Source organism: Dermacentor albipictus, chromosome 5, assembly GCF_038994185.2.
Source record: "Dermacentor albipictus isolate Rhodes 1998 colony chromosome 5, USDA_Dalb.pri_finalv2, whole genome shotgun sequence".
Lineage (NCBI taxonomy): Eukaryota > Metazoa > Arthropoda > Arachnida > Ixodida > Ixodidae > Dermacentor > Dermacentor albipictus.
In genome coordinates, this window is record NC_091825.1 from 148,170,469 (window position 1) to 148,191,556 (window position 21,088).

The 21,088-nt window shown below is 44.0% G+C and overlaps 1 protein-coding gene across 2 annotated transcripts in view; it reads right to left on the minus strand.

Moving 5' to 3' along the window:
* The window catches only part of LOC135906215 (exportin-T-like), a 55,412-nt gene extending 34,428 nt beyond the window's left edge, over positions 1 to 20,984 (minus strand). For both annotated transcript variants that reach the window (XM_065437482.2, XM_065437481.2), the window contains exons 1-6: positions 20,706 to 20,984; positions 15,795 to 15,873; positions 14,283 to 14,365; positions 13,537 to 13,593; positions 13,388 to 13,457; positions 4,562 to 4,780 (exon numbers count right to left, since the gene is read on the minus strand). In XM_065437482.2, coding sequence (XP_065293554.1) covers positions 4,562 to 4,780; positions 13,388 to 13,457; positions 13,537 to 13,593; positions 14,283 to 14,365; positions 15,795 to 15,854 — 489 coding nt within the window. In that variant the 5' untranslated portion in view covers positions 15,855 to 15,873; positions 20,706 to 20,984. The remainder of the gene's footprint in view (positions 1 to 4,561; positions 4,781 to 13,387; positions 13,458 to 13,536; positions 13,594 to 14,282; positions 14,366 to 15,794; positions 15,874 to 20,705) is intronic.
* Between the last annotated feature and the right edge of the window lie 104 nt (positions 20,985 to 21,088).

Genomic DNA, 21,088 nt, shown 5'->3' on the forward strand with positions numbered 1-21,088 from the left:
ATTCCCGAAAGTCAGCTTCGCCTCAATACAGTAATGTTAAACGGTGAAGCATGTGCGCAGTATTGAATGGGAAGAGGCAATTGTTACGAGACACAGTATGTATTCCTTAATTATAGATGCGTACACTCGCTGTCTCCTGTCACAGTAAGAGCACCAATACAGCTAACAAGTCTACTAGAAGTGTAACAAGTGGCAGGACTTCAGAGCTATTTCAAACGTGCCTGTGGTGATTTGAGCCTTTGGGGGCAGTAAAAGGGATGCATCCGTTTTTTCAAGCTGCCCGATTTTTTGGATGTTTTCGTGGCTCACAGGGAGTCTGAAAAATCCGACATTGACTGTAATCAATAGGGCACGATTTTTAAAATAAAAACAGACTTGCACGTTCTGAAAAACTGTATATATATTATGGTGGGAGCTTGCAAATATATTATTTGTAGTAATTTCATCAACCTTGTTAAACAACGGGCAAAAGAAACTAAGCAACGAGCTCCAGATACGCCGGTATACGCCGGCACCATCTTCGCCAATCTTGGAACCCTCTGACTGTAATGAATAAGGCACGATTTTATGCGAAGCATATTACGAGAGCTCAACCCAGCTCCTCAGGCGCGGCGGTGTCGCCTTCAATACCACGTGACACCGTGACGTCACGACGGAGGAGAAACGGGGCTCCAACTCGCGCCGTCGCTCGCGGCGTCGCGGCGGTATATAAGCAGCTGCGCTTGCCTCTGCTAGACACTCACGAGGTGAGATGCCTCCTGAAGACAGCTGCTCGTTGGAATGAGAAGCGAAGGTTGCGGCGTGCTACAGAGACTGATTTTCTAGGTGTCTTTGGCTCAACTCTTGCAAGATGGGCTGGGTGGGAATCGAACCAGGGTCTCCGGAGTGTGAGACGGAGTCGCTACCACTGAGCCACGAGTACGATGCTTCAAACCGGTACAAAAGCGCCTCTAGTGAATGTGGTGTTGCCTTAGAAACGAGCTGTTTCTAAGGCTCAGGAGTGCGTCGCTTGCTCAGGCGCACATTTCGTTGCCGCGCCGAACGCTGCGTTGCTCGACGCTCACCGCGTCCAATGCGGGGCGCATAGTCGCTGCGCCGTAGGCCATTGTCTTCCACCCCTTGGCGAGTCGACGGGAACGCTGTCGCGTTCCACTCTTGAAGGCGAAGCAGATAACGCATGAGTTGTTTCTTCGTCTAGCCGAACCAAATATAACCAAGCAACAGCAGTTCACCAGGCTAAACAGTGGTTCAACAACTAAAATAAAGGCTAGTATGCTTCGCATCCTGGGCTTAACCTTAGCTAAGCCACAGCCATTTTTTAACAAATATAGTGTCGCACACTCGGCAAAACTGTGTGAATATTATGGTGGGAGCTTGCAAATATATTAATTGTAGTAATTTTATCAACTTTGTTACACAACGGGCAAAAGAAACTGAGGAACGAGCTCCAGATACGCCAGTACCACTTTTGCCAATCTTGGCGACCTGGTTGCCCGTTCTCTTTTCTCACCCCCACCGCGTCCAGACACTAAGTTAGGAAAACAAGTTTTGGACAAAAATAAATAACTTTAAAAAGTTCTCATAACCTTCATAATTTCTTAGAAAGTTTTATTTACAAGAAAACTCATAAACACCATTTCAAAACATTTAAGGGGGGACGCGGGTCTTGAAATCTCGAAAAATGGTCAAAAACGGCAATTTTCAAAAAGTGCGTTTTTGAAGTCTTTAATGTCCCAACTATGCCTCTACAAATTATTATGGCGCAATTCCTACTCGAAGTATTAAAAAAACGGCAATTTAGAAACGTCGGTGAGCCGAAATTGAACGCCAAGCGCGAGGGTTTGCCTCATTTTCAAGCTGCCGTAGCTCCGCGCGACGCGAACCGATCGGCGCCATCTTGGTCTCGTTTGAAAGCTGGTTTCCCGCTCTCCATTCTGGCGCCCCTCGGCACGCTGTAGACCCTCGTGCAGCGGAGCGATCGGCAACCCAGGCACCCGTTCTCAAGCGCGAAATCGTCGCGAGACAGCCGCTGATTGGGTGAAACGGGCGCCTCCCCGAGGCGCAGCCCTCTGATTGGCCGTGACGCCTGCCGCGGCCCCGCGGCCGCGTTGTTCGACTCCTTCGCGTCGTCTGCTTTCGCCGGCGCGCACGTCATTTTTCGCATTCATCTTTGTTTCCTAGTATTTTTCGTTCTGCCTTTTTCTTTATCGTTCTTGTAGATATTTTGGCTATTGAGTCGCTTCTTTTAACCAAGAATTTCTTGCTTTTGCGTGCCTGGTGTCGTTGTTCCGCGTGTCACGATGGCGCGAGACGCGCGCTTGAAAGCAAGCACGCGAAAAGCAGTCAGCAAAAAGAGGCGCGCATGGAATAAGCGCGCACATCGTCGAGAACTACAGCTTCGGTGATGCCGCAAGCTGCTGTGCCCTTGGTGGATGCGGCTGGACTGAGCTCGCCAACAACAGCTTCGCCGGTGGACGCGGCTGGACAGTGCCGATCGGTGTCAACTTCGGTGTTACCGCAAGTCTCTGCAGTGCCGGTGGATGCGCCTGGACTAAGCCCGTCGAAAATGCTAACTTTTGAGACGCTGCAAGTCGCTTCGGATTCCGTGTCGTCGAAAGCGGCCGAGCCGGCTGAGCTAAGCCTAACGTCGACTTCGGCGTTTCCGCACGCCGCTTCGGTGCCGACGGACGCGGCTGAACCGAGCTCGCGTGCTCAACGCTTCGACACGGTGTTTTGCGCGGAGTGCGCGGGGCGTGAAAAGTACGCAGACAACATTAAAACTTCATTGGCGAAGAAGTCCGCGACTTCCCGCAAGTTCGAGCTAATGAACGTCGGCGCAGCTAGTGAAGACGACTTTCTGAGCTTTTTTTTTTTTTTTTTGTCAAGTGCCAATGCAATACAGAGGCTTTCACAATCTTTACATGAACAGATTTCTGTGAGTTTGGTGTTATTGTGTTCAGTAATGACTGGGCTGCATGCTAAAGCATTAAATTTTTCCATGTGATAGGTAAACAAAAGTGGCAGAGTAAGCAAAACTTTGAATGCAATTTTCTCAGCTTTGCTTTTTCGATCAAATGCCTTTGCCTTACAGAACTTTTCATAGTGTTTGCATCAATTGATTTTATTGAATTAGGTATCATTTTTTTCAGTAAAACCTCAGCTACATCCTAAAGCTTTCCATTTTTCATTAAACCCAATAGGCTAGCAATTAGGTCAGATGTAAGCTAATTACTCCTGCATTGTTTTTTTCTTCCTACTTTGTTATTCATTCACGACCTCTATGATCACTTTTTAAAAATTTCTTTAGCTTTAGGATGTGCAGTGGGCCCTTGGAAATGAAAGCTATTCTTTGAAACTAGTTTTTTTAATTAAGAAATTATCATAATGGCCCGTAAGAAAAGACCTATGTGGGATCAATTATTTTGCAATGTCTTCATTTCTAGAAGAGATATATAAAATCTGAATATATATTTGGGATCAGCATTCAAAGATATATCTGCATGCCAATTTTCAGGAAGATATGTTAAGAAATAAAAAAAAAGTTTTCAAGACCCTCATCCCCCCTTAAACTACAATAATCCTGAAAGAAAGCGATGAGTGAATGACGTTAACATTGTCAAAATAGCAGAAGCTTGGTTGCTCAGCAAGATGGACTCAAACAACGGCATGAAAAATCCTATTTTGAAGTATTTCTCAAACTTCCCTCTAAAAATGAAGCCCAGTGTTTCAATAAACAAGTCATACTCATACATTATACATAAGTATTCCAACAAATAAGTAATACTTGAATGAACTGTGGTCTCATTCTCACAAATTAGTCCCCTTAACCCCACAAGCTCGAACACCATACCACCTCAAAGAAATTAAAAGAACTTGCTCACACATATTTCTGGTCATGGTATATTGTTATGAACAGTGAAATTATAATTGAGTAAAAATGAATTATGGTAGTTACTTCACTAGTAATTTGCTGAACTATTCACAAATGAACACTCTCTTTAGAATATCAAAAAGGCTAGTATGGGCTGTACATTGGGTTTGCAGCACTAAATCAGATTTTTCAGGCATCAAATTTAACGTATCAAAAATGTTACGTTGGTCATTGTGGGGTTAATAACTGCACATATCCAATAATTATCTTGCCTGCCCCTTCGCAGACAAGATTTTTTAATGGCAACTATTCGATATTCGATTAGAAAATATTTGGCCAAAATTACTATTCACTTTGAATTCGCTTTGAACTCAAAATCCACTATTCGCACAACCCTACAAGTCACAAAATGCTGGCCTCTGCACTTTTGTGGCCGACTGTGCATTTCTTTGTTCCTTGAATATGTACTTGTATTAACATAAAAAAAAAAGAAACATTTAGGTGGAATTGTTTTTCTTTGTATACAATTGCATGAATCCAAAACTAGCCTCCGGATAAGGGTCCAAATTTGATGAGTGTTAATGCAGGCCATGTTGCTAAATCAATTAACCGAAAAACTGAAACTGAGGCTGCAAAAATTCCACAGCAGTGAAGAATTAATAAAATGAAGATAAATGTGGCTGCACGAACCTTGGCAGTGCGCGGTATCTCACAGTCGGCGATTTCACTATTGATGGCAAGGACAACACGCAGGTAAGCATCCACAGCAGGCGGTCCCAGTGACAATGTTTGGAGCATGTCAGCGAAAAAGCTGGGCCAGCGTGCTGGGTAGTCCCAGAGGAACACCCAGCACACCAGCTGTGCCACTTTGTTGCGGATGAACACCTTCTCTGGAATCGGGGCGTACACCTGCACAAGGCACATGAGGACACTGAGCCTCATGAACAGGCATCTCAACACGTTGAACAGCTTTCATTCGCCACAGCTGCAAAATCAGATTGAGTAATTGCATAAGGCAGCACTTTTTGATGACCTTGGTAACACCGTCATTAGACACTTGGGCAACTGTTGATTCCCCTGATAAAGAGAAAATGATACTTTCCAAAGGAGTTCTGCCTACAGGGAGTCATTGTCGTTCTGCCACATGACTATAGCAATATTTTAAAGGGCCCCTCACCAGGTTTGAGCACTGCAAACTGACAAGCGCGGCACATAGATCACACAGTTGCAAACATGTTTCCAAAATATGAACTGGCTGCATAGCACGAAAACGGCTCATATTTCAAACAGAAACCCATGCGCGCCCTTCCTCTTTAGGGAACCCTGCTTTAAGCCAAAGAGTCAGGGTCACAAGCACGTAAGCCTGCACAGCCTGCTATGTCACCAATTACGGCACGTGATCTTGGCATTCGTCTAATGCAGAATGCACCATACAGCCAGAGGGAATGCACTGCACAGTAAAAAGAGGACGAAGAGAAAATTGTGACGTAAACGTACGCAGTCCCTCAGCTCCAGTAGAGGGAAATACAGGAAAAAAGCATTGCTTTCAAACACTAGTCGATACAGAGGGAGAGAGTGCCTATGTAGGCAGTGAAGCTTGCCTCCTGGCAGTATTGCAATGCAACATTTCCATTTCTGATATCTCGTCTAACAAAGTCATTTGAAAAATTCTTGTGGCACAACGCTCTCTAGATTATGTCCTACAACATCCAGTGTATAACCAAAATTTCCAAGGATGCCTGGTGAAGAAGCTGCAAGGTGCACATCAGTGCTGTCTGGCTTATACTACCATATAATATTCGATAAGGACCACACCCCCAACTTGGCAGCCCACAATCTGAGGGTAAAAAAAAAATCGGCCAAGAAGCAAACGTGTTCAGTGTGCTGGTGGCCTGCGCATGTATCACTGAATTTTAGCACGCAGTGCACTTTCTCGCATTACTACTAGATGGTAAGAGTTACACTTCGACCTCTGTTAGGGATGTGGCGATGGCCGGCTCCTCTATTAGAGTGTGCTAGAACATTTTCTAGTACGCTCCTTTGGCTCATCTGTCAACTGCTGGGAGTCCGCAAAGGAGAGGAAGCGTTCGATAGTGTACGACTGTACTTAAGAGCAACTCTGGTGATTTGTCGAGTTCAATGGATCTGATTGAAGTTTGCTGAGTGCATTCTTCTGCATGCTTCACTAATTTCTTGAAAACATCAGGCTTGAGAGTTCCACAGTTCTACAAATTAAGTTTGTTCCTTCCCTTATACCACCTGATTTGCCTGCTGATGTAAAAGGCAGTATACACAGAGCATGCTGGGACTGAATGGCAGACGACAGGGCCAAGGAGTAAGCTAGCGATAGTGAGCTATAGTGTTTGGCGTGAGAAGTTGCTGTCCAGAAAAGTTACGTCATGTGTGGCCAGGCAAGAGATGGGAGGCAAGTGGTGTTGCGTTGCTGGCTGCACAAACTTCAGCTCTTGCAATCTGCACACACAGTTTGAGCCAATGCCCATTGGATTCGGCCAAGGCTAAGCACATCACAAGCAGCGTTTACATGAATGCGACAGCGTCGCATCGCATTTCTAGCGCATCGCATTCATGTAAACAGCGGTGATGCGCTAGGAAGGCGTATCGCATTAATGCGCCAGGTGAGGGTAGATTTACGGGCGCGAGACGACTCGCGGAGCATGTAAACGCAGGATCGTCGCATTAGGAATTACGGGAAGGAATTAGCTGTGGGACTGCCGCGCTGGTGAAGCTGCGAGACAGCAATGCCTGAAGCAGAAGCAAAATGGCATCCCCCATGGCAACTTCGCTCGCACGCAGCGTGCTCTGCGCCAACCTATTTCTCCAATGACATCAAAGTTAGCCCATGCAGACAAAAGTAGCATAAGGTGGAGACGAAACGCTCCATTCCCAAGCATTTCGCACAAGCGTCAGGCTCTCGGTAGTTGGTACAGTCGGCACTCAACCATCAACGTGCACTCGGCCCACTACCGGAAACCAGTTACACCGGAAGTCAGCTGCAGTTCCCTTATACGACACCATGTGGCACTACGTTTTCACGAGAGTTAATGCGCTACATGTAAACGGCGTCGCATCGCCTTTCCCAAATGCGCTTGGAAATGCGATACGCCACTGTCGCATTCATGGGGCTACAGTCACCAAGTTCATGCATTCATTGCTGGTGGGCATGAGCGAGTGAACTGAAGCTAATTAAGCCATTAAGATGAAGAAAACTGCTTCTGCAGTTTAGTTTTCACCACACAAAATTTTAAAAAACAGTTCATTTCCTATAGTGCACACGAAAAAGCTAGAAGCGATGACTTGGCATGCTATAAACATCCGTATGTTACTGTTCTTGAAGGCGGTCAGTGGCACTCACCAGCACTTCCATAAATTAAATCTGACTACGTAAATGGGTGTATTTTTACGCATTGTTATGCCGACTCATTATTTAGCTTCCGAGATGCAATGTTTGCCTTGTATCCCAAATGTACAGCAAATGGAGGCCTCGTCAACATGGAAGTGCAAACAACCTCCCTGTTCAGCAGCCAATGGTATCAATACTGGCATCGGCATTTCCGAAAAAAAAACTACACATTCTCTAAATGAATGATCATGTATGCAGAGTTCTAATCTATGTCTACTTACAGAACACATTGTGTGCATGAAGAGAATATGAAGAATGATAAGTAAGCAGCATAACAATGCTCCAGTACTACAGTTTCCTGCTCGGTGTTTTCGAAGGTGTGTGGTAGCACATATCAGTGCTACTCAAAGTTGTTCAACGGTGCTTACATGCACAAAATCCACATGTTTTGGTATGTTCTGACATTAACTGATGTCACCAATGAGTGGCTAGCATTCAATTTCGGCGTTTATGTCGGTGGCTGAAGCAGAGAGAGGAGCTTGGCGCAAAGAACAAATTGAAAAATGTATTCCGTGAGGAAGCTTGCAAGTCCCTGGAACTCGTAAGAAAAATTAGACCAAGTGGCCCAGTCTTAGGTGAGGACCGCACCTCGTCACAATTGTGAAAGAAAAGGCCTTTACTTGAGTCTGTACAGTATATGTATCATTTCCAAGCAGGGCCATTATCTCCAGTTATTATTTTATACTTTATAAGCAGAACTTATTATTTCAATGCAAAAACATATCTGTAATATAATGTACATGTACAGGGGCGTGGCAGCACTTTTTTTTAAGGGGTTTACCTTTTGCGGCAAGCTTACTCATGTTTTCACAAACGAAAGTGAAATCCATGTCTTGGAGAGTAAAGAGCGAAAACTCCATTGGGGCACAATTTATTTTTGCAATGATTTTGCTGTTGCCTACTTTGCCTGCTTCAGAAACTTCTCCGTATAGGTTAGCTCAAAGCAAGTAACACTCTGGTGCCCCTTGACCATCAGCAGATTTTTGAGTGTTTTCTCACACACAGATGAGCGAAACTTCGTTTGAGTTCTGTTCAGAGTGCTGAATATTCTCTCACATTCAGCATTGCTGTGGGAAATGGAGAGACTACCCAGCATAACCATTGAAGTTCTGTGGAACCTGAAGAATTCTTCGACACTTCGAACGCTTCCTAATTGTGACCACTGCACATCGCACCTTGGCTCATTGAATATGTCGGCTGGAACCTGATATGCTCGCAAGTTGGCAAACTCGACTTCAAGTGCATCAATTGCTTCTTCTTTTGATTCACCACTCGGCTGGGGTAGGATAGCAGGGAACACCGTAAAAAATGACGTACGCTGTAGAATGAAGCAGTTTCCAGAGCTTATACTTGAGCAACTTCAGCCATCTTGAGGTCGACGGCTTCTAGCGGGAATTTGTGGCGAATGTAATCGTATGCAGTTAAGTACAGACGTACAGCACAGAATAACTGCTCTCTCTCAACACAGCTCAGTGTCTCAACCAAAGAGTAGGTTGTGCTGCCAATGATTATGTCTTCATCACCTTTCTGCTTCTCTGCAGCTTCATAGTCAACATCCAGCAGTGAATGACATGCCTTGACAACACCTGGGCACACAAATCTAGTCAGGAGATCCTCAAAAAGGCGGTTCAAGAGGCCCCTCAGTACATGAATCTGAGGAGCCTGTGCCTGAAGAAGGCAGTTTGCCTTCTCAAAAAGCAGTATAACATTTTGGAGAAAAAGACAGCATGCCTCGTTTAGCTCCGATGACAAAAAATAAAACAGGCGTTCCTCCAGGGTCACATGGTTGGCTTTCCCAGAATCCTTGATATGAAGTTTCAGTATTATTCTTGATGTCCAGAATGAGCTCTTTCCGTCTTTAGCGACAGTTCATCGACGTCGGTGCTTCTTTCCCCCCAAGGCCTGCAGCAGTGTTGTGAAGATGTGTAGCAGACTTTGGGGTCAGTGCAGGATTCTTGGGGGCTTGTGAGGAAGTCTTCCGAATTTGGTACGACTCCAAAAACAAGCTCTCTTGTTGCACTGCTTTGCTTAAGATAAAAAAAAAGCTGAGTAGTGGTTTCCACTGGTTGAGCAGCCTCTTCAAACACTTTCCTAACGACAGCCAGAGTGTCAGCGAGTGCTTTAACATCTTTCTAACCTTAGCGTCATGCATTTTTTTGGAACTCTAAGTCAATCTTTCCACTTCAACCTTTTCTCCAGGTAAAAAAATATGTCAACCAATGCCTTATCAACCTTTACAGGAAGACATAAAGCTCTTTTTTGGGCGGCCAAGTTGATGAGATGGCACAGGCAACCAACCCCAATCAAACATGGTTGAGCCTCTCTCAATACAGTAGAAACAGTTTTTCTTGCCGATCATGACACTGGCATTGTCCGAACACACAGTCAACAGGTTTCCAACAGGCAAATTTTGAGACTTCGTCTCGTCCAGAACCAGATTTGCAATCTTGTGGCCTGTCGCTTCCCCTTGGATTGTCCCGAGGCAAAGAAGGTGGCTCTTGACTCTGCTCGTTTTTTTAATGAAATACGTCGCAAAAATAGGGTAAAGCTGCTTATCCCTATTGTTACTGCCATCCACAGCGATCGAAAATACTTGCTTTTTTTAGGGCATCCAGCGGGAGTCTCCGTGTTGGCGGCCAGTTCCCGAACAATTGACGTCGCCTTTGTTCGTCTGCAGGCGTAGTGTTTCGGTTCTTGGCACCTGGGGAACATCTCCCGGAAAAGCGGTCCGGCATGATCACTGACACTCAGTGGGATGTTGTGTAAACCTAAACACACCGTGAAGAGGCATTCTGCATTAATCACACTGAGGTCGCTGTTGCTGCGCACAAAACTTGCAAGGCTTGGCTGGCTGTCCCCGGCTCGCACGTATCCCTGATGCTTTTTCGAAGCGATGTGGACCTTGATGTCAGACTTGCCACCGTGCGAGATGATCACATCAAAGGCACATGTGGTGCAGAATCAGAACGTCTCCCCTTTCTTCGACGGCACGAAGCATGGAAATTCTGCCATGTACAATATCAAAAACACTTTTAAGTACTGTCGGAGCTTCGAGCTCGCCATTGCACCGCAAAGCTGTTACAGGCCAGAGTCGCACTGCGTCTGACGCGGCAGCTAGTCACACAAATGGCGAGGCCAACACTGCAGTGACTGAAGCTGTCTGAAGTACAAACCTGCGCGCCCACACAAATAAAGACAACAGCATGGCAACAGGCACTATCGGCACTATCGAGCTTTGGATGTGGATTCGTGACCCCCTAGTAGACAACAGAAGTCTCTACAGTAAAACCTCGTTAATTCGGAAATTTGGACGCGTCGTCCGGTCCTGTCAAACATGCACATAACCTTATGGCACGAAAGTCCCGTAAATTAGGACATATTTAGTCGTGCTTCGGTTGATTCGGACAGTTCGCAGAGCTCAGAGGCACGTGAGGCATATAGGATCGGGTGGCACTAGGGGGTGTTCAAATCACACCGCCAGCAATGGCGTCTCTGATTAGCGTGTGCTGATCTCAAAGGCCATGCTTGTATGTGCTGGAAGTGCTGAAAAGCCGAAAATACGTCAAGACCGCCACGTTTATTCTATTGCTACATAATAGACAAACCTACGTCTCAAAAACATGGTGGCAATGACGTACTTCTGGCTTTCCAGTCGCTTTTGGCACTCGGCAATACCTCTGCATCGCTACGGTTATCGGCACAGTAGTTATTAGTCTATGCTAGCAACCCTAATCTATACATACATGTTTTTTTTGTACACACATATTGCTGTCCGCCATTTCTGATGTCTTTTGCAGTTGTGTGGTTGCGGAGTTGTGCAGTTTTCTTTCGTTGTCGTGCTGATCGGTTTGCATCAGGTGCGTGTGCGAGGGTGGCGGAACTTCTTGTGTGTGTGTTAAATTTTGTTTGTGCTTTTCTTTTTTCCATTTATACTTTGTTTTTTTCTTGACATTGTGTGTGTACCCATCGCTTTGTTGCTAAGCAAGCCGTGCCACCATGTGTTCTCGTGCCCCATCGAAGCGGGCGAAGGATTTGGCAGCGAAAGTAGAAATATCTATTGAAAGCCGTGAAGGCAGGGGTGCCTCGGCAGGTCATAACGAATAAATTCAACGTGAAGAGAAGCACGCTCAGCATGTACATGAAAAATGAAGCGGAGATTCTTCAGGCGTACGAAAGCGACAAGTTCGCTGACAACAGGAAGAGACTGCGAATGGCAGCGCACCTGAAACTTGAAGCGTTGTTAAGATGGATTGCCGATTCCTGCGACGCAGAGCTGCCTTTGAGTGGCCCCCCTTATCTGTGCGCAGGCCGAATAATAAGCGCTGAAGTTCAGGATCGAAGACTTCAAGGCATTGGAAGGCTGGATCGACAGATTCAAGACACGATCTGGACTTCTGAAGCATGTGCGACGAGAAAGGGGCTGTGAATAAAGGCGTTGTCGAAGATTGGAGGGCCGGATTACCTGCTGCCTAGCCGATTATGATGCTTGTTACATTTTTAACGCAGATGATACGGCCCTCTTCTACAAAGCCTTGCTGGATAAAACCATCACATATAAGGGGGACCCTTGCTAAGGGGGACCCTTGCATTGGCAGTAAACGAAGCAAGGACACAATAGTTTTGCTGGCTGCCAACGTGACTGGCTCGGAGCAGCTACCGCTATTGATAATCGGCAAAGCAGAAAAGCCAAGATACTTCAAAAGCATAAAGAAACTTCCTGTAGTCTATTGCTCGAATCGAAAGGCGTGGATGACATCAGCAATATTTCAGGCCTGGCTGCGCGAACTGGACCGCCGCTTTTGTGCAAAATTGCACAATTGCCTAATTGCCTAATTGTTCTAGATAATTGTAAGCACAATAATGTGTCGGGGCTGACAAATATAGAGCTGCTTTTTTTGCTGCCTAACACAATGGTTTCCCTGCAGCCTCTGGATCAGGGAATTATTTAGTATGTGAAAGGCCGATAGAGAAAACAAGTGCTTGAGCGCATGTTGCTCTGTATGGAGGCAAACAAAAAATATGACGCAACTCTGCTCAGTGCAGTGCACATGGTGGCGCATATGTGAAGCAACACACCGCCCGCAGTAGTTGCGAACTGCTTCCGACACAACAGCTTTGTCCGTGACACTGATTCTTCGGAAGCCAGGGATACGGATGTTAACCAAAACGCCGAGGAAGATGACAGTCGCTTCAACAGACTTCTGCCTGCAGACGGCCTACTGGACGAATACATACACGTCGATAGTGATGTCGTTGCTGGTCGCCTCAACAACAACGAAATACTGGATCTACTAGGCGACGAAGAGCCAGACTCTGAGAGCGAAAATGCGCTCGTCATGGATGCATGTCAAGTGCCGTGCCACACTGCCAATGAGGCCAATGATGCCCTTAAAGTTTTGGAGGGCATCTGTCGTTTCTCCTGACAGTCTGCGCGGACTGCACCACCTACAAGAACTCTGAAAAATTGTGCTTACCGCGCAAATTTCTCGCGCACAACAAGCAACAAGAACCAGTTATTTCATGAAGTAAAGGCATGTTGGTGTTTTAAGCATTTTTTGAGTTATTATTGTCGAAACCTCGTTAATTTGGCATTCAGTTAATTCGGTCATTTTCTCCGGTCCCATGAAATTAAAATTAACAGGGTTTTACTGTACAACCTTGCAACTGCTGACGATGATACCACGCATATGTATTGCTCTCTCACGGCGCTGCCAGGTACCAGGATGTAGTTTTACTACATTTCCACTTTTTTTTTTGCAAATAAAGTGTTTTCCGTTAAAGCAAGACTGCGAGTCGGCCTAGTTGGAACAAATTCATCTTAAAACTTATTGCGCGCAACAAACAGGGACGAAGACTAGAAGAAACACAAGGACGAGCGCTTTCTAACAATTCTAACAACTGGTTGTTAGAGAGCGCTCGTCCTTGTGTTTCTTCTATTCTTCGTCCCTGTTTGTTGCGCACAATAAGTTTTAAGATGAGTTTTCCGTTAAATTTCAAGCAAGATTCGTAAAATCGCAAGACTGCTCGAAATTCGTACATTTTACGAAAAATTCGGAAGAGTTGGCAGGTATGACAATAATGCCACATGTGCTCACCTGCATCTGTATCCACTGGCTAATAAAGGTCCGCATGGCCTGTTGATCACCTTCCTTGGCTGCCTCATACCTGCAGTAAGACACACTCAGGCTAAACATCATTCTCACACTTTTGGTTATAAGTTGAGAAATGCTAAAATTAGCCTTACCCTGTCTTTATGTAGTGTTCCAGGACACTCAGGCAGAAAAACTTCACAGAGTCATCCCTAAAAGGCAGAAAATGATTTAACAAAATTTTAAAAGTGGCACATTTAGGCTGAGTGATATGGGAAGATGGGAAACAGTCAAGGACAGCAGAAAATTGCATGTGATAAGCTTACAAACTTTGTAGACACAGGATGGAAGAAGCAGACACAAGACAAGCAGAGGTAATGTGTACAACGCTGCGTATATTTTGTACTCTCAATCATGATGAAACTGCCAATACAGGGCCCCATGGCCCTGTCAAGCTGTCAAACAAAGAGTTTTCAGCTGGGCTTCAGAACCATGTATTCTCTACAATGACAAAAATAAATCATTATTGTTATCATTATAGAGAGATTCCTGACGGAAGCTTCTGCCATGCAGTAAACAGAAAATTCAGATGTAATAGGGGCACTGCAGGAAATTTCTAGTGCCATCAAAGCCTAGAGAACGTTCCTTTGGAGAAAGAGATGTAATGGGGGCACTGCAGGAAATTTCTAGTGCCATCAAAGCCTAGAGAATGTTCCTTTGGAGAAAGAGCGTTCACCATGAAAATTGAAAATTAAATTATACCTAGTTGAATTTTACAGCAAGAATGCGACACTTCTACGTGCTAAACACTGTGCTTCAAATGTGAATCAATTTAAAACATGGCACACCTAAGAATGGCTGCATATATATCTTGGTTGTAACAACAGGAAACTGAACTTACTGAACGGAAGGCTGCAGGAGCATCTGCATGGAAAGCTGCCAGCCATTTGGAGCACTTTTCAGCTGCTCAAAGTACTGTAATGCCTGCATTGCCAAGATACGAAAAAGTATGGTCAACATGGAGTTACATTTGTCAAAGGTACTGACCTTAAAAATGTTAGCTCACACAGCGTAAGGGTGGCAGCGAGTCTACAATGCAGTTTGCCATCTCCTACTTCAAACACTTCTGATTCATCTACATCTGTAATGCTTTTCTGTCTGACAGTGTACACAAATATGCCTAATTATTGTGATACATTTTAAAACGGCATATGAAACAGCAACCTTCTCACAATCTTTAAAACAGCACTTTGCTTTTTGCTCAATTTCTAGCTATTTTCTCCTCACTCACAACGATTAATTTTAAATTGCACACTGCCTCACTAGGTGTGGTTACAATAGAGTCCGTAAACTTACAGTTTAGGGATTACAGGGTTACCAGAGCCTTGTATGGCAGGGGCAACACTGTTGGTGACATCTTGCAATATTTTGTTGAGCTACAATTCATTCGAAACATTCTTGTGTTGCACGAGTGCTCTTGTCTAAGGAAAACTACAAAAGGACTGCATGTCAACAATTATCTTGCTACTGATGCTTTACACAAGAAGTTAAGCAGAATATGGTAGGTCACTGAAGCATAAGCTTTGTGTGCTCTCTGGTTAAGCGCTGCATCACAAGTGTTAACTACTGCTGCCAACCCCCACCCCCCCCCCCAGCAATTCAATATTCCTGCAAAAAGTGATACATAAACTGACAAACTCTGTAATGCCAAAGCAATAGTCACTGTAGCAAAGTGCTTTTACATTAAAGGGACAATAAAGAGCAGCAGTAAGACTGTTTAGGGTAGTAGAGTATGGTAGTTACACTTAACATTTCATTGATGAAAAAAATTGGTTAGCAGAGTTTTAGATGAGGGAACGCAAGCAGTGCGCATGTCCAAGAACCTAGTCTGCATAGGCTTTGCTGGAACTCAGGCGGCTTGCGTATGCTGACACCTGGTGTCCCCTAATCTATGACTCCGTTAAACTTTTCCATGCTAATGCCTAAGCACTAACTATGAGAGTGCCATGGATTTCACATATTTGTGTATTTTGGCTTCTTTTGTACAGAAGTTACTACATGCACTTAGGTTGAGTAGTTTATTTCCAAATGAGTGAGGTAATAATTATTTACTGATAAGTGGCATGGAGTGGATACTGGCAACATATACACTACGTCATTCTGAGCTCACGGAAAAATTTGATGGTGGCAATACATTTGGTTCCTATTTTCTTTTTGAGGTTTACCAAGTTTCTACTCACAGAGAGACTCACATGTTACGTATTCAGGATGTCTCCTTAACTTCTAGTGTACCTCAACATTTAACTTTGGAGTCTCTAAGTAGTAATTCACTGTCCATCTGGCTGGTGTGCAACTATACACAGCCCACCAGAAAATTTGCGGAGGCAAAGATTTGGAAAACTGCAATTCTTACCCTGGCATGTGCAGCCTGGTCCCCATGTGCAAGGAATCCTTGAATCACCTGAACGTCCATCGTGTCGGAATGTCAGGTTCTGCAATGAACAATGTTGGCGACATTCATTCATTTTTTTTTCAAGTAAATTCATCCGCTCACCCTGACCCAAATTAAGTAGGTTCTTTAAACTTGCACCATGATTAAAATTAAATATTTATTTCAGAACACAACTGCTTGCTGTTGGTATTTTCAGCTTAATGTTAATCATAGTGCAATATTTTGCCACCTCTAGACACCTAGAGCATATTTACTCAAGGGACTGCATAATAAGGATCATCAAAATGCTGGTATAAAAATCATAATTTTGTGACTTCTGGTGTGAATGGTTGCCTATGAAATGACTGCAAAGCATTACTTACAAGCAACAACAAAGCCGACATAAGCCACAGCTGCCCAAAACACCCAAGATTTTAGCTAGATAAGACAATGGCAAGAGAAATGTGCCATAGCTTGATAGTTAAATGTTGCATCTTACAGATAATTATGGACCTTATGTGCAATTTAATGTATTAAAATCAGCGCTAGGAATTTAGCACAAGGTCGGTTGACCATAAAAACTTATGTAAATGGGGATGAGTTAATGTTTCAGTGCCCTCTGTATAACTTCCAAGTCTTCAGTAACCAGAGAGGAGAGAGAGATAAAGACACTGATGAATGGCTTTTGGTCTTTTGGAATACTTTGGCCCTTTAGGGTACTTTGCATCCTGTGCAAGCTACAGAGTGCATAATGTCAGACTGATTGTGCAACCCATTAAAGAGAAACTTCAGTTATTCTTTTTTTTCTATGTGTACATACCTGAAAGAAATTATTGCACATTGCCCTTTCATTTGTACAACGAACAGCATGAAAGAGTTGTGTACTGCTTTTAGAGTTGCGTAGTGATATTTTTAAACATTGGCTAAAGTTAGCTGGGACACCCTGTATATAACTTCAGAGTAAAATGTACGATGTATGCTTTTCTTGAACAATATATTGCGCAACAGAAACATACATCATACTTTTTTCTCTGAAGTTGTACCACCATAGCCCAGCGTGATTCCTGCACTACATATTACGCACATATGTGTGCATGCCAAGAAGAGTTCTTTGGAACAAGAACATTTAGAATATTGAGTTCAACTGACATGTTACTACTAGTTCTTGTCTCAACATCACTGACCTCACAAGAAGCTCTTTTGTATATTAGATTTTATATTCCAATTGATATTGGATCAAAATAGTATGCTTGATTGTTGATAAACATTTGATTTTATTCAATGTTGTTTACCCTGTCCAAATTGCTATAGTAAAAAAAATATTCTTTTGGGCCTAAACTAGCCTAGGGCTATGGGTCCACTCAGTGTGGGCAAACTTTGTTACATAAGAAATAAAAGTCAATCAACCAATCTGGGCTGCTTATTCCAGTGTCAATTTTAACATCATGCATGTTTTTTGCTTATCAAATTATTACTACATGTGTGATAGAAGGCACAAAGCAATCTGAAACTCCTCAACCATGGTGTCAAAATTGCGAGAGTTGTCTGCTAAGCATATTCTGAAGAGGCTCCAAAGCTGGCATTCTGCACTGCCGAACACCATGAAGAACAAACCTCACATCAGCATGTATGAAAAACATTACGCTGGTCATATATCAAATTAAATAATATTTGACCTTTTGCAAAATTTGTCAGTGTGCCTGCAGCATTATCAGCAATCAGGATTCCTGCACAACAAGAAGTCCTCAGTCATAGTGGCAAGTGTCATTTTCACGGCAAAAATATTGTGAAGTGTTTTTTGATGCAAGGCTCTTTGTGCAGACTGATTTAATGTCCTAGAACAAGTTCACTATCTCACTAGGGCCAGGGTAATTTACGTTCTATTTCAATTATTTTGTTTTAAGCTTCATCAGTAGTCTGTGCAGTGCTTCGCTTACTTCATCACTAGAATCTTGTGCGTCTGTCTGTCAATAGTTTCGTGATTTTGCTTGAATTTTTTCTTAGTTCTACCTCTGTTTCTTTTGAGAACGAATTTTATCTGCAGAAGCAAGGCATTTACATTGGCTCTTGTGTTGCACATGTTTTGTGCAATATCTTTTTAGCGGATGTTGGCCGTTGTTTGAATAGTGTTCTTGATGAGGGTATATTTTCAAAGCTTTTAGGTAAGTACATGATTTTTTAATTCCTTTAAAGAAGTCTCATGTGACCATAGGCAAGTCTGTTGTTTTTTCCTTGATGCGTTTTGGCAATGCGGGAAGGGCTTGTCCTTCAACCATACCATCTGATGACTCTCTGCAATATTTAGATTTATGCCCGTTTTTTAGGCGATTATGTACGTCGGGCGTATAGCCCCAGAGAATGAAAGGCGCTGTTGCCATATGATTCTGCGTAGTCTAAGTTAAGAGAAGGATTGCTAAACTTTGCCTCGGTTCCTCTCTCAGGAAATTGTGCCATGTGCAATGCACAGTAGTTTTAATTATCAAGTACGGCGATCAGTTAATGCCAGATACCCTGGAACGGCTGTAACGGCAATAGCAGAGGTTCTTCTGCGCGAAACAAAGGCAGCCCGTTCAAGGACAAACACCAGGCGGCTAAGTAGTAGTAGTCCAGAAGTGTTGCTATATGTGCATCACCACTCCCACAACCTGAAAAAGATAGCCAGCAGGCACAACATGCCGATATTTTTTCCACCCCACACAAGCTGGCTGGGCTTTGCCCCAGAATCTCTTCCAAAAAGAAAATGAACGCGGAAGTTGTGGCAAAAAGCACGTTCAAAGGCATGTGAAATGCATGGTCGGCATTGTCTACAAGATTCCGCTACCTTGTGGAAATTCATATGTTGAACAAGCCGGACATTGTGTTAACGATTGCACAAGGGCACATGAAGTTTCAATTAAAAATAAAGGTAATGCGATTGCCTGCACATTGCCAAGCTTGCATGTGTGTTCCAGATTTGTGAAAAATAAAGATCTTGGGTAAAAGCCAAGGTACCACTACAGGGGCGCTGATGGAAGCTTTCTACATATCTCTTAGAGGGAAGGCTTGCGTAAGTGACATCTATTTCTTCAATGGATTGCGAGAAGTGCATTTTGCGTGGCTAGCTCTAGTGTGTGGTAGTGACAATGTGATTACGTTTTGCACATGTGTGACTAAAAACATATGTTGACAATCGACAAAGAATAAAGTTAATTGAAAGTTAGCGCTTGTCCGTGCCCTTTACTATGTCCTTGTCTCGAATTCCGCACATTTTTTTTCCTCGCAGTATGAACCAACTTGCCCAACTTCAAGTCCTGTTGCATCACCAGGACTGGCTGGCTTTTAATGGTGGAAGAAGATATGCAACAGAGCGAAAGTCGAGTGACCTAGTGAAAGGAATCACGGCATTATACCAGCCCAGTGCTCGCCGTGTGGAGATTGGGTGCAGTAGTGGCAAAACAATGCATAGCAGATGCACGCGACCATTATGCCTATACATGCCTGGTGTTTACGCAAACACACACACACATAAATGCTGCGTAAAAAATTTTCACTGTTTGAAAGCTGTGATGTTCTGGGCATTCCATGCCGATTATCTGTTGACAGCACCCCACTCCACTCCAATGGACAAGTCAGAGGTTGATGCCCTCTCTCCATTTTCTCTAAGCTGCGCACTGATCAGTCTCTAGGTTCTATCGAAGATCACCTGCGGAGGGAAGCTTTTGAAAAGGAACAGTGATTTGCCACATGGCTCTTCATGACAGGCGAAAGAACTTCTGCAGACTTTGCTTGTCTACAGAGTTGGCTTTGCAAGGCAGCTGACTTGCTGTATGTTGCTGGCAATGCTCCGTTCAGTTACTGTTCTCAAGCTTGCAAGGGATTGCATGGCATGATGGCTTAGTTTTCGCGAACATCTCATTTTAAGGGATATTCGCGATTTCGAATAACTGGTTTTGCAAACGATTCGCGCTGGACGTAGCCTTCTATTCCATAACATTGGATGTCACAGCATTTTAAAAATTTGGTGACCGCGAATTGTTCAACAATCTTGAATTGGTCATATGAAGGCGAGCTTATCGAGCTCGCGAAAGCTTCGTTTGGTGCCTTCCACTGAAAGTTGAAAAGGCTGAGTGTTTCGCGTTACCGCTATAGCTCGCAACGATAAATCGCGTCTTCTTTTTCACAAAAACCCTTTTACGAAAAAAAAAGAAAGAAAAAAACCACCTCCACGAATTCAACTTCACAAATAAGATTTATTGCCAGCACTTTGTAGAGTCTGTAATACAACCAGCACTTTTCACTAGGGCGAAGCCCAACATGAGCAGCGCTGATGCAACGACAGCTGTGTCGACTAAACTATTACGGCGCAGGCAAATCGGCTGCTCATTCGATGCGCCTCAAGCACGTTTCTCCAAAGCTGCGCTATCGTCGATAGTGCATCGTGCTTCGGCCAGCCGAGAGCGAAAAAAAAAAATGAATATAGTAAACCCCTGAAATCACACTATGCCATTCTCAAATTATCGCCTATCTCATCTCAAGAATAAGACGCGACCGTTTGACTCCTGTGAATGATTCTTAACAACGGCGACAGAACATTTGATAAAAGAAATACTAAAAGCTACTTAGTAAGGAATTCTCCTTATAAAGGGAACAAAATACACCTGAAGTTCCACCCGTTTCGCCTAAGCGGTGCTTGAACGACATGAATAACGGAGGTGCGGCCACGCTAGCTGCTGTTCGAAGAAACGTTGCCCGAAGGCATGGCATGCCACCAACATCCAAATTCGAGGTTAAGCCCACGTGCAAGCCGTACGTAACCAAGTGCGGTGACGGAGTCCTGCGGACGGTTTTAATTAAATACGTGTTAATGACTACGACCTGCAAGACAACGCTATTCCCATGACGAAGCTTACTTACGGTCATGTTTTTACCACGAAGCCAGCGAAAGACTCCGGCATCTTCACTGCCGCCGACGAGGCACATGCGATATCACTTCCGATACCATATAGAGACGCAGTGTCTGCACTTCAAAAGCACTCAGGACGGCTTCGAGGAGTCTGCTGCAACGCAGCTACCGTAAATAATATCCTTACATTAATTAAGCGCCATCAAACGGGCACATTATAGACGATGAATTAAAATCCATGCTCCACCAACTCAATAACAAAACGCCATGACTCGTTGACAGCTTCCGCAATACCGCAGCAACTACAGATATTCTTGCAAAGCCTAATATAATAAATTAATATATATATATATATTTATTATTTTCTCTTACATAAAAAGTTTATTAATTAAAT